Below are 19,173 nucleotides of genomic sequence, written 5' to 3' on the forward strand. Positions count from 1 at the left end.
ACAGTCTCTGAGTGTGTCCTGTGCCTTCACACACAAGAGAAGTTGCATGTCAGGAGTAGCTAGGTAAGAGTGTCTCATCCACATAGTGCTATTCATTTGGGAATCAAGAACAGTGGAAACCTCACCACATTCCCACATGGGCCCATGTTACACAGCAAGTTAAGAGAAGGCCTAGACAATGCTCCTGATACCCCAGAGGATAGAACATTTGCTTTTCTAAGTCAGTGAGTCACATTACCCAATCACCTCCTGGAACCACTTTTCAACCAGTTCACACTGTGTCCTCTCAAGTATGACATTCTTAATGCACCCAGTGGAGACCAGAACAGTCTGTGTACCCACCATCTCTGAAGGCACAGCATTCTCTCCAAAATCATTTCCTGCTTGGGACACCAACTGTCAGAAATAGCTTTTGAAAACTGGAGGGTTCTGTCCACAGAGTCCTTTATAGATAATGAGTTAAATGGATAAACAGGAGGACTGAAGGAAGAAAGAGCAAATGGTGCTTTCTTGTGTGGGGAACAAACTATTATTCTCCAGTAGGCTCTTCTCATGTTTGTCACCAAAAATAGATCAAGAGTTTGTGTAGCTAACTTCTAAGTGGCAAACAACAGTGAAAAAAATCTTTCTGAAAATGACAAACTTTCTTCTGCATGCTCAACACATGAGTTAATTATACAGCCAAGAAATGCTGGCTTTGCTCTTGGACTTAAACACTCTGGAGTCAGATAGCACTGAGTTCAAATACCAAGTTTCACAATCTGCTACCTTTGTGACCTTGATGATATTTTCCTTTCCTGGCACATAGAAATGGGTACAATGGTAGACTTTTGTCAATGGTGAGAATGGTAGAAGGAGATCTTGAGCCGACCCCAATGCCCTAGGAAGGCTCCATAAACCTCAGTTGTAATTGTGACCAAGATTGTGATGCTGAGTGCTTCTTGCATGTTAGAAATCATAAGTGTGTCTTCAAATCATTTTGTTATTCATCCATTTAAAAACACTAGAGTTGGGAGCTATGAAGAAGCCAAGGCATAGAGTGGTCACTGTTGCTATCATCTGCTTTCTGGGAAATGGATGTATCACAGACACGCCCCTCTGTGTGGATCAGTGGAGCCAGTGATTCTCAGAAAAGAGACAACCTATTCTCATACTTTAAAGGCCATTTCCAACCCTGTATGTCACTGGGAAGATGTGTGCCCCTAATTAAGCAGAGTGACAGTGTTTCCTTTCTCAGTAGCACTTTCCAAATCCTCAAGGTTAGACCTCAGAACTCAGGAGCCACCAAGTCATGGCAGTCCTTGCTATCTTGCCTCCCTCACTGTTCCTCTTTCTTGTGTCTGGCAGGCAACTCCCCATCTGATGAGTCGGAGGAGCGGGAAAGGGATCCCAAGGTGCTGACATTCCCAGAATACATCGCTAGCCTGTCAGACTCTGGCACCAAGCGAATGGCAGCTGGAGTCCGGATGGAGTGCCAGAGCAAGGGACGGTGTCCCTCATCCTGTCCTTTGTGTCATGTGACATCTAGCCCTGAAGCCCCTGCTGAGCCAGTTCTGCTGGAAGTGACCAGAGCATCCCCCATCTATGAACTGGTGACCAATAACCAGACCCAGAGGGTAAGAGGACTGAGACAGTTGGTTCTGGAAGGTACCAAAACCCAAGAACTTTCTCCACACAGCAACCCAGCTGCAGAATCATTTTGCTCAGCCAAGAGTGACACCTAGTTTGTTTAGATTCGCATGTTTACATATTAAGTCAAATCAAATCAGTGCATCATTCTATAATACCCACAACAATGCAATTCAAGTGTCACTATTGAAGTCTGAGGACAAAGGGCTGGAAGGAAATAGTTAGGAAAGCCATGCAATCACCAACGTCATTGTAATGCCATTTCCAAGGGGGCATAGTATAAGGATACTCATCTCTGCCTCCTCCTTGGAGCAGGTGAACGAACCTAACTGACCTCCCAACCTCGAACCAACTGCACCTTGACTAGAAGGGGCACGTCAAATACAGGTCCCAGAGGAAGGCCCTAGCAGCCTCAGCCTGGAAGGTCCTAGTACCCTGCTCCTCACAGGCTTAAAGGACAAAACACATCCATGCTGTTCCTCCCATGTTCTATCATGCTGGGCAGCCATGACATTTCCCAACCAGTCATTCTTTCCTTACCTCTCTGTCCCTAAAGCTCTTAGAAGAAAAATGTGTGAGACAGTGAGTTCTTCCTTCAGCCTACAGGTTAGAGTAAGACACCAGCCATGCCAAATGAAAAAGAGAGGCTCCTGAGTGTGAGGTTCCTGAGACTGTCTGCTAGGCAAATGCTTACCTGAGGAGTGAGGGGCCCATCCAGGTGGGGTGATAATTGCTTCCTTTTTTCTCTTTGAAGAGACACCTGGTGAGTCACAGTTGGTTTCACAGGTGTTTCTCAGACCCACAGGAGGGATGGTGCCTGCCTGTTTCTCTCACCTACCCACCTCTTCCATAGATAATCCAACGAGTGTTTGAAAATACAGGGTTTCCCCCCCCCCACAGAAACCAAAAGACAAATGGTTCCTGTTGACCTACCCTTTCACCCTGAATCTGCGATGGTTGTGGGGTGAGAATTGGGAGAGAGGGACTTGAAAGAAGGAAGGGCTCGGTTCATTGGACAGCTGAAAAAGTGGTGGTATTAAAACAGAACCACCCTTGCCCACTTAACATCGTACCCCCTCAAGTTGCTGCATCTGATAAACCAAGAGCTTTCTGGCTCACCAGTCTGGATACAGGGGGAGCTGTACTCCGGAGGGTCATCCTTCAGATTAGAGTGCACAAAGCTCCAGAACAGAGAAGAGCTCAGTGAGAGACAATGACCTTGGCCTTCAATCAAAAGCATGATGCTAAGGAAGTTCAACCCCAGCAGCCCCTCTCTAGATTCCCTGTTGCCAAACACACTTGCACTTCTCCTGCATCCTTTTTCAGAGAGGGGCAGGAAGACACTGCCCATCTGGCCCCTGAGTTAAGTACTTTAGTTTCTAAATATATACAAGCTAATCTAAGATGGAGTTTGCTCACTACCAGAGGACTCTTCTCTTTCTTTTTACATGATACATTCCACCTTTGTCATCCTCCCTGAAACTCTGCTTTTTCTTCTAATTTTTAATTTCTGTCAAAGAATGTAGACAATGGGTACAGAAGCTGGGGAAGGGCTGCACAGGTGCTCAGCATGGCACTGGTAACTCGCTGTGGGTTTTCCTCTTCCCCTTATATATGGGGGTTCATTTTCTAGCTATCCTCTTTCATCTATTGTCCTTGTGTTGGGCTAGTTAATCTCTGATGTCTTTCGGCAAGTAAATTTCTGATTGTGATAAACAAATTGATTAGACCATTTAAACAACCCAACAAACTTTACCTCATTACCTTGTATCTCAAATAGATACCAATGGGGACCCCATCTCATTAAAGGGAACCAGTGTTCTTGTCATCCCCAATATCATTTCCATCATCAATAGCAACACATATATCCTGTATCTATTATCTTATCTGAGACCCCCATCATAACCTAACTCCTCACTATAATATCAAACATTTTATCACAGCAATCTTTTTGTTGGTCCTTGTATTAAAGCACCTGGAATTACTGTACAATATGAACCTCTGGCCATATTGGCACCCAGGTAATTTAATGAGTCTTCAGATTGAGTACAAGTTAGAGTCCTTAGCACAACATTACAAAGATGCTCATGATGCTATCTGTCTTCACATAAGTGGTTGAATTGTTAACTTTTTGTGCCTCCTCAAACACAACACATATTCTTTCATGAATTCAGACCTCTAGACTTCCAAATCTCTGTCCCAAGAGTGTACTCCATCACATTTCTGTCACTGGAAAACTCTTACCATCATGCCACGTTTCCATTTAAGCACCACTAGCTCCCTGTGACCCCTCTGCCATGCTCCCAGTCCAACTCAGACTCTTTATGGAACTTCCACTGTATGTGTGCATCTTCTACGATCATACTTGCTGCTTGGTTATTTACTTCACTCTAGACTAAGAGAAATGCTTTGTCTTCTACAGAATGCCTGGGCTGGTACATAGTTGATACTCTGCTAAATAAATTAATTAATGGATGAATAAATATTCTATTGCTAAACATAAATTGAAAATTCAGATTTTTCTTCATTAAGAAAAACACTAGCTAGCATTTGGGAGGTATTGTCTTTTTGTTTTGCTTTGTTTGTTTGCTTTTTTTCTAGACTCTAATACATCTGTTAACAAGTATGGAATCCCAAGGGATTATATGGGATGGGAAATTGTAGGTCTAAAAAATTTTTTTAAAAGGTGGAATTTTTTCTTCTTTTCCTTTTCAAAGTGTTTCACTTTGGTACTTCTTTTCCATTTCATAACAGTCAGCTTTTCATTGCTGTGACAAAACACACGACGCAATCAACTTAAAAGGAAGGAATATCACAGTTCCTCAGATTTTTGTTCATGGTTGCCTGGCCTCATGGCTATGGGTAGTGGTAGAAGATCATGAGAGTAGGGGTGTGTGGAGAAGGAGCCTTATCACCTCATGGTAGTTAAAAAGCAAAGAGAATTCAAGAAGTCTATTCCAAGATTAATAAATAACCTTTAAAACAAAGCCCTGGTGACCCGTCCTCCTGCTAGGACTTACTTCCCAATGTCTAATAAGTTAAGCATCAACCAGTGTAGTGACATATTGTGTCTTCCAATCACTTCTCAAGTGATTGGATCAAGACTTCTTTAAAGAATACTTCATATTCAAGCCATAACACACCCTTATCCAACCTGTTGAATTAGATTCTTCCTAGGATTCAAAAGTAGGAACCCTCATGAAGTGGCATGAATCAAAACTTTGGAAGAAATGGCTTTTAAAATAATTATAATATGTTTGCTTTGCCATACTTTTTATATTAAAAAATCTGATCGTGTTCCGACTTTAAAATGCTGTAGTGGTTTACCATTGCTCTTGATGGAACTTCTCCTTACAGACTCTCTATAATCCAACCCTACCTCCCTGTCAAAGTATTCTTCACCTGGTGGCTCTTATAGACAGATTGATATTTCTAGTTGGTTTTAGAAGTTCAGTTTTATTAAGGATCCAGTCTTCTTAGTGTTAGCTATCCTACCTATATCACTACAATTTTGGGGACCAGATCACTTTAAAAAGTAAAATCATTAGTATGTAATAACACAGTTTAATGTATTTCATGGTGATGTTTCCATACAAGCTTATATTGTCCTTAGATTACAGTCATCCTCCCTGCCTCCCCATTCCTCCATCCCCATCCCTTTGCCTCTTCCCCTTACTTTAGCATTTACTATTTTATTTTCAGGTCAATTCTTTCTATACTTCCATATCTAAGATAAAATAATGCACATGTATTTTCATCTGTTATTTATCACATGTATTTTCATCTGTTATTTATTTCACTGCGCATGTTGTCCTGCAATTCCACCCATCGCGCCCCCCCCCCCCCACCTAAGGAAGAATTCCATTCTTGTTTGCAACTGAATAGTGTCCTTCCATCCTCTTAGAGGCTTCCTGCTGCTGTGTGCAACCATAGAGCCTCACCTTTTCCTTAGGCCTGCTCAACCCTATTGTGGAATTTGGATATTTACATGAATCCGGTTTGCTTGTTTATTATCTAGCTGGAAAATTTATACAGGCAGGGACCATATGTGTCTTCTTTTGCGTCATTGCATCCTCCATGCTTAGCACAGGAAATGGCCCCTTGTAGATGGTTAGCAAGCAGGTGTTGACTGAAGACACCATCTAGCAGCAGGCACTTCTAGTAGGTCTATCTTAAAGAGTATGTCTTCCTAGTTTTAAAGTGCTCACTTTTTTATTTGCATCTCAGTCAGAACAGTATAAAGTAAGGAGCTTGCTGATGGAGTCAATGTTAATTAAGAGCAAGTATTGGGAAGAGCTTGAGTCCAGTGAGCCATGCAGGGCCCACTCCCTGACACTGCCTCATTCACTAGCCTGTGACCCTGAACATGTACCTAACTATCACTCTCAGAAGCTTCACTTTAAGTCATTATCACCATCCACCCAAGAGTTAGTATCTAAATTGGCCTTACAAATTAGAAACACTATAGAAATCGTAACTATGATCAGGAGTCAGTTCCTACTTCTTAGAAACTCTAAGTCTCAGGAGTGGAGTCAATTGGACCCTTACTTAATCCAACTCATAGCCTTAAGTATCTTTCTTAGTTAGCATTTTATTGCTGTGAAGACATATCATGACTAAGGCAACTCTAATAACAGAAAACATTTACTTGGGTCTGGCTTACAGCTTCAGAAATTTTAGTCCATTATCATCATGATCAGAAGCAGGGCAGCGTTTAGGCAGATATGATGCTGGAGAAGGAGCTGAGAGTTCTACATCTTGTTCCCCAGGTAGCAGAAGGAGACTGTCTTCTGCAGGAAGCCAGGACTAGGCTATCTTCTACACTGGACCAAGCTTGAGCACTAGAAGTCCTCAAAGCCTGACTACACAGTGACATACTCCCTTCAACAAAGCCAGACCTATTTCAACAAGGTCATACCTCCTAAAATTGTCACTTCTCATGGGCCAAGCAGATTCAAACCACCACAGTGATCAATGCCAAATTTTGAAAGGCTAGAACATAGATAGCTGGCTCTTTGTATAGGTGTTTGTGGAGTCCTATCCCTTTTCCTTCCCCCTTCTTCTCTTCCTCTCTTCCTCCGTTCCCTTCCCACACTTTCTTCTTTTTCTTGTGATTTTAGATTCTGAACTTCTACAAGACAGCGATGTCCCCTTTCCCTAGTTTACCAATGTGGACATGCTGGCACTGGGAGAAAAGCCAAGGCCAGAGCTGCTGTGTGCCTCAGAGACCCATCTCTGGGCATAGAGAGCCTAGAACCTTCTAGAACCTTCTCCCTTAGACTATCCGAGCTGAGGGAGCACAAGCCCTCTGAGAGGTCATCTTTCACGCAGGAACTGCTCTTTGGCCAGAGAATTGCCCCTGTCATACGTGCTGTTGCCTCTTTGGGCTGATTTTTATCTTTGGTTCTTTTATTCCACAGCAAACATCTCCATGAAATTAGTTCATGTAAAGAACTATGCAAGACTGCAATTTTTATAAGGTGCTATGTAAGACTCAACCCTGTCATTCAAAAACAATAATGTGTATCATGTGCAGTGCATATATTCTGTCACTTGGCATAGATTGTTTCACTTAGTTGTCACAACATCCCTATTAAGAAAGTGATATTTTTATCAGAGTGGAAACTGGCTTGATGTAACTTGTCCAAGGTCACAGGTAATGATTGACAAAGCCAAGGTTCTAAGCCACAAAGACTGGCGCAGACTCAGAATTTAGTCTTTATGTTACATAGCTTCTCCTATTCCGTCGAAGAAAGACGTCTAATCACAATCCAGTGCAGAACCACGTGCATTTAAAATGGATCACCAAACAGGCTGAGGGAACCCAATGGACTAGAACAGGACATGGAGGGGAAGGTACGGATGTACAGAGAGGCATCTGAAGAAGGGCAGAGTGCTTCTGGGTAGACAGAGGAAAGTATAGCATAGGCAGGCAACCTAGAGATGTGAGGTAAAGAAATTAATGTTACTAGAGCCTACAGTATGAGGTGTGATCGAGTGCAGTGATGGAGAGACAGGATAGAAACTGACTTCCTTTCAAAGTGAAAGTTCCTTTTTATACTATTTATTTATTTATTTATTTATTATGTTTGAGACAGGATTTCTAACCAGGATAGTCCTCACACTTGTGTCTAACTGACTTCTAACTTTTGATCCTCCTGCCTCCAAATTCTGGGATTACATTAATATGTCACCACATTTGGTTTATAAGGTTTCAGATCTTAACTATAGAGATGAGCTACTACACTAAAGGGAGAGGGACATCCCAGATGTTCTACAAGGCTGAGGCTATCCTATATTCCATCCTCTGAGACATAGCTACCGACTAGAGAATAATGGTGCTGGGGTGATGCAGTCTTTTCTCTGAAGGTGATCTAGGACCCCATAGGACCCTGACGCCAGGTCTCTTGGTAATGACTATCTAGCCATGTTTTCTTAACACTTACTCTTTGCTCTTCTTGTTCAGCTCTTACAGGAGGCCACCATGAGCTCTCTCTGGTGTTCAGGGACTGGAGATGTCATTGAGGACTGGTGTCGATGCGACTCAACTGCTTTTGGAGCAGATGGACTCCCTACCTGTGCGCCCCTCCCACAGCCCGTGTATGGTTCCCTTCCCATGCCCCTCTCCTGCTTGTCTGCCTTTAGCACCATTATTCAAAAATAGGATCGAGTGGATTTTAGTCTCAAAGTGATAGGCTGAATGATGGGGATTGGAAAAGAAGAAAGCAGCATCGTTCCTGCTGTCGGGAACTTTCAGTATGATAGAAGGAGCAGGCACACAAGCTGTTCAGTGGAAGTAGTGTCACAAATCTTTGCATTTTTAAAATGTGAAGAGGTATTCTTTGACCCTACATTTGGGCAACAATAAAGACTTTATGGAGCAAATAGCAACTAGACAAGGTAAGACGGCATGGGTAGAAGATCACAGAATACCAGTGCTGTTGCTATGTGGGAAGTTAGAGGTCTGTAGTAAGGGCGGAACAAGACCAGAAGCACTACCACTTCTCAAAGCTTTCCTGGATGCCAGACAATATATGTGCTAGGTAAACACTCTTATTTCCATACTTGCAATTAATGGGCGAAGAGATGACTTCAAGAAGACTGTATTTTTCCACAGTTATAGAGCAGGAAGTAGGTCATGGTTGAGAGTAGCTGAGAGGATAAAACTGAAGTGATTTAGGGTTAAAACCAGCAGGTCGTGGTGACTGTTAACTATGGGGATAACCTAGAGTTGAGAAGGAACCCATCAGGAGTAGGCAGAGTTGAGGAGAAGGAAGAGGCCAGTCCCACTTGGGCTTGCCCATAAACTATGGAGGGATAATTGTGTAGATGTTCAGTAGGAAAAGGGACAGGTGGAGCTCTGTGAAAACATAAAAAATAAAACTAGAGATAACAAGAGTTCAATTAATCTCAGAAAATAGTAGATGGGGTCATTGCTGGAGCAAGGATGCTCTGGAAGAACACACATTGTGAAGAGTGGAGGCCTGGGGTGGACATGAGGGGATGTCTGTATTGAAAGGATGCATAAGGTGCTGCAGACATGACTGAGAATGAGCCTGTCCAAATTCTTAATCTCTCATGAGGAGGGTAAACAGAAGTGGCCAAGATGAGAGACCAGGACCCAATGTAGGAATTCAGGTTATCCTATAGTAAGATGCCTTCCACAGGGGTTAAGGCACAGAGTGTTATATCTGTGAAAAAGCATTGGTAGGACAAGGTGGTGGTACATGACCCCATGCTTTCATAAGGCCTGGAAGGTCCAAAATGAGAATCAAGCCCTGTAGGAGTTAGAGTTCTAATTGTACAGAAGAGTGGACTATAGGCAGGAACCCGCAGGTAGAGGCTGCCCTTTGACCTGTCTGCAGACAAAGGTAGATGCTGAAGAGATAGAACTGAAGGAAAAAGAGGGAAACATTACCAACAGACCATCACTGCAAGCCGATTTATTTCCTTATTTAGGTGCCTAGAAATATTCTAGCCATTAAATTCTTGCTCTTTGTAATTGTAACTTGGATATCTGAATCAAAATAAAAATAAGTTCCTAATTACTAAAAAATATATATAAATAAATAAAATAAAATTCATTTAGTAGAAAAGGAACCACTAAGAGAATCAAGTACTGTTAGATTCACCAGATATGAGAGCTAATGTAAAAAGGTAACATAGGAACTGTCAAACAGAGGGACACAAGATCCAGCCCGAATGTCCCAAGGCTGATTTCATTTCTAGATATATATTAACCAAATATGATGACTGAAAAGCAAGGTGAACGAGGGATCGTCCATGAGAGGTATACAATTAAACTATAAAACATCCCATAACTATAAGTATAAACTATTAAAACTGCACTTTTCTTCTCAGCTTTGATCACTTCTCTCAGTAACAGATCATAATTTTTTTTTTTGCACTTTAACTGGTAGTTAGAAATGTACTCTACTTTTACATAAGTCCATGTAAATCATACACACTTCTGTTTCTCAGTAGGTGCTGGCCTTAGTTCCTATTTTCACAGAATCTGAGTTCTCAGAAAGCTTAGCTACTAACTTAAGCTTCCTAATGGTTTTTTCCCTTCAAAATAGCATTCTGCATATGACTCTAATTAATGAATTTGTCAATATCCGCACTGTTTTGGATCTATTCCACCCTAATGTCATATGAAAACTATGCACTCCTTCATAGTAGCTGCTAGCAGATGTCCATGTGTTTCTTATTATTTTCCTACTAGTTGAACTACTTCTTATTCCCCAAACACCACCCCTTGATTTCATGTTAAAGTTGTATCACATGTGTAAACACTCTGAACATACGTGTTGAGTGGAAGCTGGACATTGCAGGTCACTTGGTGTGATTCAGCTCTGCTGTCTTGTCCTTTGGATTTTGAGGGGCACCTGGGAGCTGGGTAGAAGGTAGAAGATGAGGGTTGCAGACACTTCTAAAGTAAAAAGAAGAAGGAAGGACAAAGATGTGGGGTTAATGCTAGGGATATTGTGAGCAAGCAAGGCTACAGTGAGCAGAAACTGGGAAAACCCTCATAGTCTAGTGGTCGGGATAGAAACGAGGAATTGGAAGCACGGAGGACACCTGAACCACATATAAGAAGTCAGGACAAGGAAGCGAATTGAAAACACTTGGGCAGTCAGGAGATCCACCCCAGTGAACATCAGTACTGGGTACTCAGTCTCCATAACGTGCAGAGAGGTATGAGACAGCAAGGCAAAGCAATGTTCAAGGCAAAGGCAAACTTGAAAACAGTGAGAGACTATGAACTGTAAAGAAAAAACAAGTAGGGACTCAAGTAGGAGCTAGGGTTCATAGGCCCCCAAAGAGATAGAAGCGGACATCAGGTCCTGAGCAGCAGACACAGGTTACCACCCCCCAAAGAGTGTGGCATGTGGCCACACGGCCAACTCTCTCAGTGTTACGTCTGAGCTGAGCCTGTTCTGGAGTTCAGGCAGCAGATGAACTGGAGAGGGAGACATAGCAGAACAAGGGGTGGGGCAAAGAGGACTTGCCAGATCCTGATGGTTATGGAATTTAAACTGACTGTACTCTTATTAATGCCACATTCTCTTGGTTGCCACATTCAATGGGCTTTGAGGTACACATTGCACACAATATTTGTTTAGTCTTCCCCAAGAGAAAACCCAGAAATTATATTTCAAACTATATAATAAAGACCTATCAGTAAAGCCCAATCCCCAAACACCAGGTAGACCTTCCTTGATCTTTACACCGTCACTTACTTATTCATTTATAATATGCAAACATGAACCTCCTAGGTCTCTGGAGACCCTAGCACCTAGTGAGAGAGACATGCGCTCAGAGAGACTAGAGTTGTCATTTGGAAGAGGAGTTTGAAATGTCGCCGTTGAGGTGGTGACACAGGTCCCAGCTGAGTTCCCAGTTCATGTCTCTTCTTTTCTCCACTCAGGCTGAGACTTTCCACAGTACACGAACCCAGCAGCACCCTCGTGGTCCTGGAGTGGGAACATTCAGAGCCACCAATTGGGGTGCAGATTGTAGATTACCTGATCCGGCAAGAGAAGGTTACTGACCGGATGGACCACTCCAAAGTGGAGACGGGTGAGCATATTCCAAAAGTAGGAGAAGAAAAGAGTGCCCATCCTCGTGGCATTGTTTCAAGTCCCCAGTATTGCAGGGCAGCCCAGAGAAGCATGGAATAGTAGCAACTGTTGTCTCTTGCTGGCAGTAGCCATCTTGTCCACTTAAGAGTTTTTACAGGGTGAGTCTCTGACAAAGCCTTGTTTTGATTTTTGCTTTTCTTTTATTTATAAAAGAGGTGTCCATTTCATTGCCTCTAGGCACACTCACAAGCAACAACAACATAGTACACTAGTTATCCTAGCCCACAATTAAGAAACAATTCTCTGCTAACCACTGCCATGATTACAGAAAAAACAAAAATTCCTTTGCTAATAACCCCCTCTAGGCAAAGGCATGTGCAAACAGATGCTCTTGATCCATGGCTTGTCCTAAAGCAAACTGACTTTTGTCAAGTCCTGAGAGAAAAGGGAAGCCTTAGAAATAACCCACAGAAATAAAAGTCCCACGCCTTACCAACTACCAATACATAGAGAAAAGCCATCATCAATAATCCGAAGCCTTTCACATCAATATGGTCTGCGTTGGAGACGAGGATGCCCATAATCTAAGCACTCCTATTGAGCCTGGTAATGAGGTTTAGAGAAACATCTTTGGAGCATGGAGAGTTCTCCATTGCTGTTTCTGAGGCGCTTTCCTTGGTATGCACAAAAGTGCTAAAGTATGTTAGGGCCCAGGGACCCGCATCACAAGTTTTCTTGTCAATGCCAAGGTGTTTCGACTAAAATTGCACAGATGTGGCATTTGTTTTTTTGCCTTAGTAGTCTTTGGGCTGATTCTGGACAAATGGCTTTCAGCTGATTGGCTCACAGTGACAGGATGAGAACTCAGCTGATTGACTCACAGTGACTGGATCAGAAAAGACAGTTCTTCTCTAAGGTTTCCTTCCTCCACTAGGAAGTTAAGACGTTCCGACAAGTCCTAGCATTGCCCATGGTTTGAACATCACTCTTTCTCAGGCTATCCTCATTCTTTTCCTTTGTGCAGAAACAGTGCTGAGCTTTGTAGACGACATCATCTCTGGAGCAAAGGCTCCGTGTGCCATGCCGTCACAGGTGCCTGACAAACAGCTCACCACGATTTCTCTCATCATCCGATGCTTGGAACCTGACACCATTTACATGTAAGTGGTACTCACCTTAAGGATTCCTTACCAGAAAGTCTGCAGTCTTGACTCACTCCCTATTATTACCCGAGTTCCTTCAGAGACCTTGCAAGAGATTTTTTTTACCCCTGGTCTCAACAGCTATGTCCCAATAGGCATTATGGAGAAACTTCTGTAAAAAGTCATATCATCAAAGAGTTTACTATATACAGAGGACATACATAAACAGATAATTGTAACTCGAGGCAGAATAGAGTATATGGTAGTTAGAAAAGCCAGGGACATGTTGGAAAGAAAGAAGAAAGTGAGTTTAGTCTATGTAGAGTTGGTGGCTAGATTCTAAATTGGATTGTACAGAAATCAATAGCTTTTGTGATGTTGGGAAAGGCACACTAGGTTAAAAATCCCTGAGGGCAAAGGTAGATGGGCCTGAAGGGGAGCTGTGGGTGGTCCAATTGGTCTGAAAGCAGTTGGTGAATAAAAAGAGGTGGAAGAGAATGAGCCTAGAAGTCAGTCAGAGTGAATGCTGTATGTCAAAGGAAAGGTTTTTTTTTTTTTTTTTTTTTTTTTTTTTTTAAAAGGAGGACAATGCCAAGAACTGTACTTCAGAAAGCCACCTCTAGTGGCTCTGAAATAATTTATAGAGTTCAGAACTGGTCAGCATTTTTCTTCAAAGAAAAAGCAGTGAATTATATCACCATGCTTGGAACATCCCTGTGTTCTCCCTGAACTCTTCTCATCGCTTCCTGTGCTCTGGGAAGGACTGTAAAATATTTGTGAGCAGAGACATAAGAGATGCCAAGAGAGGAGATATGGTGATAGCATCTAAGTCATGGTGGAAAAATCCACGTTCTAACTCAGGATTCATAGTGATGCTGTGTGGAAGCTTTCTGACCCCACCAGTATGAAAAACATCTAACAGTTTACAGATGAGGTCACAGGCAGAGAGTCAAGGTTTCCAGAATAAATCATCTCTGCTTCCTCTCCTAAGGAGTTCAAAGATGGGAAGCACTAGAAATCTGAGTGTCATTGATTGGGATGAACTCAGATGTTCATCTGTGTCTCTTCCAAATAGGACATGTAACTCGGGACTGTACTGGGTGAATGTAAAGTGAATAAGGACAAGTGACAGCTGAGAATCTGGAATGGATGCACACACAAGAATGACAATGCCAATACCAAAGACTATCTGTCTGCTCTTTGGGCGAGGATGCCTTGACCCATAACAGCTCTCTTGATATTTGAACAGCGGTGTGCCCCTCAGAGGAAAGGCACGTGACAAAGCAATACAAATCTGGGACTGAAGACCAGCCATCTAATTTTTAAAAAGTCTCCACATCAAAGTGACTCCTATGACCATTTATAAAGAGGGTGGGCTAACTCCTATCTGTCCTTCCTACTTGTTAATTAGGAAGTTAGAAGTTCTGATGGAACAATAGGTAGGCTCTTTCAGAGAGGGCATTACCAAGTCTAGAACCTTCCTCAAGTGAGCCTTGCCTTGGCTTTGTTTCCTGGTTAAAGACCTGAGGCTAAGATCCTCTCCCATATTCAACATCTCTGAGGATCTTCTAGTGTTCACTTCCTATGTTTTGTTAAGTCACCTACTTCCTGTCCTTGTTGATTGCAGAAGTGGGAGAGGCTACCAAGGTAAAGGATAGCCACTTTCCACTAGGTGGCACTGCAGACTGCTGGAAAAGCTAGCTGACACTCAGCTGTAACGTCATAGCCCCCAGTGAAGACCAGCTCTTGCTTTTGCATGCAAAATGATGTTCTGAGATCCTGGCAGACCTGGGGTGTCCTGGACATGAGACCCAGTGTGTGGGATAAGGGCTCTGTGGGCTTGAAGCATTCTTCTCTGTAGAGGGGGAAAGACTATTTGAGCTTTCATCCCTGGTGCAAAGAGAAAATCCTGCAGGCCTGGTTTTACTCCTAACCATAAAGTGTCTTTAAACCCTTAACTTTTCTGTACCCACGTTTTCTTATAAATGAGGAGGATGGTAGCTGCTCATTTATGGAGTGTGACAACTATAGTTATGACTGACTACACTTGTTTCCGTTTTATAGCTGAAGAAACTGAGGTTCAGTAGACTTGAATAATTTCCCCCAGAATCATACAGGCAGGGCTGTAAATAATGGTTAGGAGCTGAAGCAGGGTTTCCTCTTTTCCACACATTGCCTCTTACTTTCAAGCCATCTCAGGTTCTTCGGCGAGGATCTAGGAACATCATCCTGCAGTCTAAAGCAAAAGCTGGTCTCCAATGAGGATTATGAAGTTCTGTCTGAGTTTGGGCTGGCTTTCTTTGTCATATATTTGATTTAATGCCACGAGAGAAGCATACTAAGAATGGGTCCCTGTGGCACAAACACAGTTAAGAACTCCAGAAAGTGTGACGATCCCGCATCTTCATTTTAGATTGTGGAGGGACCCTCTCCCGTTCCCACCACCCTCTTACCACCCGCTGGAGGAAGGGCCCTTGCATTTCTGAGCATGTGACAGCAGACAGATGATTGGGAAAAAAGATGTCTGAATCACACAATGAGCAAAAAGCCTCCATACTGGCAGGAGGGACACAAGAAAGCAGCAGGTGACACAGCCAGCTCTGTAGGCAGCCCCTGACAGCCTTACAATTGTCCTTAGTGTTAGGCCCCAGACCTTTAAGGCCCAGCCCTGGGGCCTGAGCCAGTCTGTGTCAGTTCCCACGCACACATGCCTCCGTGGTGCCATCACCATGATGCTAACTACGCACAGAAAGGTCCCAGGCTGTGGCTGGAAAGGAAGCCCAGAAGCTCTGGAAGAAGCAATAAACAGACTTAGATGTGAGCCCTCTGGATCTGGAGCCAGGCTTATCTCCTCTGTCAGTAATTCCAGCTCACCCTCTTACTGTCCTCAGAGAGTCCTGTGGCAAAATGAGAATGCGAACAACAAATAGGGAAGGTCTTCCTTTAAGGACAGCATGTGGCAGTTCCACATGAAAATGTGGAAAGTGCTCCCCAGCCTTTTGCAGTCAAGTACCCTGGCTGCTCTCTCAGTGTCTCCGGGTTGGGGGTGGGAAGAGGTGTGCTCAGGGTTGAGGGGTATGTGGGGGCTGGGACTGCTGAGGAACAGTACTGAAGGTCAAGCTCTGTCTGTGCTTGGAAGGTTGTGTGAAGCCTTCCCTTTCCTAATATCTGCCTCGTATTAAAAATAAAATGTGCCATTAAATAGTCTGAGATTAGTAGCTTGCGTTTCACTCTAGCTGCCCTTCAGAGTATGTGAGACTTAATGCAAATAGGGACATCTTTGTCCCAACTTAGGATCTGACACAATGTAGCTGGAACTTACAGGAAGACAAGATAGGAAGCAGAGCTGCCTGACGTGTGGACTAGCTGGGTGTTCTTGACTGACTCTACCCCAGGCACTGAAAGACAGGGTCCATCTGGCATCCAACTTGGTATCTAAACTGTAGGATGCCCTAGTCCAGGGAAACTTAAGAATGAAGGGTTTAGGATTAGATTATGATGGGCTGGCTGCACGTAGTGGCTCCAGCCACAGAGTTGAGGTTGGCACCTTCAGCTTACCGGTGGGTAAAAGTAGTAGCCACACTGTAGCCTGACCTGGAGTTGTAGGGCTATAGAGGAATATCTGCTACCCATGAGCACAGGAGGTAACAGGGCTAGGCTTGTAACCCAAGACCATGCCCATGCCAGCCAGGAGTGTCAGCCTACAACGATCGGGGGCCTTGTTTCTCCTGGCTCTCCCAAGAACTGCTACTAGAACTAATGAAGTCTACAACAAAAATCAAACCTTGAAGCCCAAGCAGAAGAAAAACAGATTTCCACTGCCACTAAAAGTGTCTTAGACTCCGAAAGTATATATTTGTTCTATTCTGAATTTCAGGAATTTTCAGCTTCACATACTATTAGGGATTGCAGAGAACATGGCTTGGCATGAGAAATAGACCATGAGGTAGAACTGTGCACGGGGACGATGGTGGCCCATGGTATCTCTAGGTTTACCCCTCAGAACCTTAGTTGAATGTGCTCTAAGACCTGGTTAACAGTTAAATGAACTCAGAAATGGAGATGGGCCAGGTGTACCAGCTATGGGCTTGAGGGTCCAGGAAACAAGTCCAGAAAGAGGGCCAAGAAGCTGATAAAGCACCCGGGGCCAAATGAGAACAATATCATGGCTGCCAGGGCTGGAATGTGGATAAGGGGTGTCAGTGAGCCCCGTGCTCTCTCTGGGAAGGTGTGGCAGGAGAAGGATGGCAAGAGGCTCAATTTGGAATCAGGGCACATGTGGAGAGGAAGGACTGTGGTTGGTGGCGCTACTGGGGGAAGCCATTGAGCAGGGCCTAGGAGCAAGGCCTCAGGCCAGCATGGTGGACTGGTCTGCATCTTCTCTCCTGCTAAGAAAGTGCTGTGCTTGCTCCTGATCTTACAGCTGAGAAAGCCCTTTAGGCACCCAACAGGACCAGTATGGTTCAGGCCTTTGGATCTAAGCCGGTCATCACATTTTAGACCTTACTAGACCAGGGGATATGATGGAGCCTGCCTATGTGAGGCTTCCATTATACCAATGTGAGTTTAAGGAAAGAAGAGGCAGGTGCATGGCATCTCAGGGCATTTGGGTCTTTTCTCTGACTGTCCTCCGCATTTCTTTGTGAATAGTGGGTATGAGATCCTCTCTCTTTTGAACACATTCCTTGGAAGGATCATTAAGTAGTATTCATGGCTTTCTATTTCACAGGTTCAAATGTTAAGGCTCAGCTGGCATTTACCCAGGCCACCCTTCTTTCCTTTATTTACCCTCCTCTTCTCCCTCCCTGCAACTTTGCCAAGAGGACCAACAACAACCAACAAAAGAAAACATATCCACACTTTGCAGTAAAAACAGCTTTCTATAGTAACACAGCATGAAGAAAGGGGGCAGGAAGGTGGTGACATCCTTTGGGTGGCCCGATTAGTTACCAGAGGCCCTGTGCAGACACCAGGGCCTGTTTTCATGTTCAGATCTCCAGGGTCTCTCCTTTCTCTATCAATCTCATCATCCAATGGGATTCCCTTGGTGCTAATGTTCCCTCTGTTGGATTGAGGCTCTTTCCTCTGGATTCCTGAATCTCAGTGGAAGCCGGTGACTGGAATAGCTACACGTGCTCAGCCATGCACAAACCATGGGTGCCTTCATCTTGGCTGTTTCCTTCTGAATTTAAAGAATGGATTTATCCTCAGTCTTTGCATAAAGACATAAGCCTAGCCCAGGGCAGCATGGATCAGGACAAAGCTAACATGGGGTGGTCTGATATTCCAGGGCTTTGTGTACACTATCGCTCTCTTCATTCTCACCATGGCTTATTCTCCTCCCAAATTGTAGACAAGGGAAAATAGAGATCACAGGAGTCACTGTATTTCCTCATGGCCTTCAACCCAAGTTCTATCCATTCATTTGCAAAGATACCTACTTTTTCTCTCACCCTGTGATTGCCAAAATATAAATGGCATCAGGGTTACATGGAAGGCATCTGAGTTTTGTGTCATGGTGGAGAGAAGGTCATTTGAGGCCATGGATTCCTTCCTTAAGATTTGGGAAACATGGTGAGACCCTTGTCAAAGATAGATAGATAGATAGATAGATAGATAGATAGATAGATAGATAGATAGATAGATAGACAGACAGATAGATTTTTAAAAAGATAAGAAAATGGGTTGCCTAGAAGTCTCAGTGCTTAGTAAAGTTCAGGTTTCTAGTTGAGCAAGTCTGAACTGGGTCTGAGAATTTTCAGCAATGGTGCCTGAGAAGTGCATGTGGAGAGGAAGTGTTTTTCACTGTGATGTTTCTAATCAAACAGCTCTCAAAATAGCATATCCCAACCACAGACCACTGGGAACAGCAAGAGGATTTACACTGCTGCTTTCTAACCAGAGTGCTGAGAGGAAGGGAGCGGGGTGGGTTCTGACCTATTCAGATAAAGCCAGACCTCCAGAGATGCTCAGCCCCGCCCCTAGGTGTGTCCCCTCTAGTAATACTACCTTCCTACCTTTCTGCCAGGTTCACCCTCTGGGGAGTAGACAACACAGGGCGACGCTCCAGACCAAGTGATGTGATTGTGAAGACCCCATGCCCTGTGGTGGATGATGTCAAAGCCCAAGGTAAGAGACACTAAAGTTAGCAATATCTACACATGATTGCCCAACGGTCTACTCTTTACACACTGAGGTAGCCAAAGGAGTAAACAGAATGGCCAGGGGTGTGGCAGGAAGGGCAATTCATGCTCAAGGTAGAACCTTGGGCTTTCTATCAGTACTGCTGTGCCTCTGCACTCTGGTAGAAATTTCCA

At 43.8% G+C, this 19,173-nt stretch overlaps 1 protein-coding gene across 2 annotated transcripts in view; it reads left to right on the forward strand.

Moving 5' to 3' along the window:
* Astn1 (astrotactin 1) overlaps window positions 1-19,173 on the forward strand; it is a 320,538-nt gene that overhangs the window by 282,729 nt on the left and 18,636 nt on the right. For both annotated transcript variants that reach the window (XM_021198865.2, XM_021198866.2), the window contains exons 17-21: window positions 1,348-1,616; window positions 8,096-8,229; window positions 11,561-11,712; window positions 12,739-12,874; window positions 18,885-18,985. In XM_021198865.2, the coding sequence (XP_021054524.1) occupies window positions 1,348-1,616; window positions 8,096-8,229; window positions 11,561-11,712; window positions 12,739-12,874; window positions 18,885-18,985 (792 nt within the window). The remainder of the gene's footprint in view (window positions 1-1,347; window positions 1,617-8,095; window positions 8,230-11,560; window positions 11,713-12,738; window positions 12,875-18,884; window positions 18,986-19,173) is intronic.

The sequence above is a fragment of the Mus pahari genome, chromosome 5 (assembly GCF_900095145.1).
Source record: "Mus pahari chromosome 5, PAHARI_EIJ_v1.1, whole genome shotgun sequence".
Taxonomy (NCBI): Eukaryota; Metazoa; Chordata; class Mammalia; order Rodentia; family Muridae; genus Mus; species Mus pahari.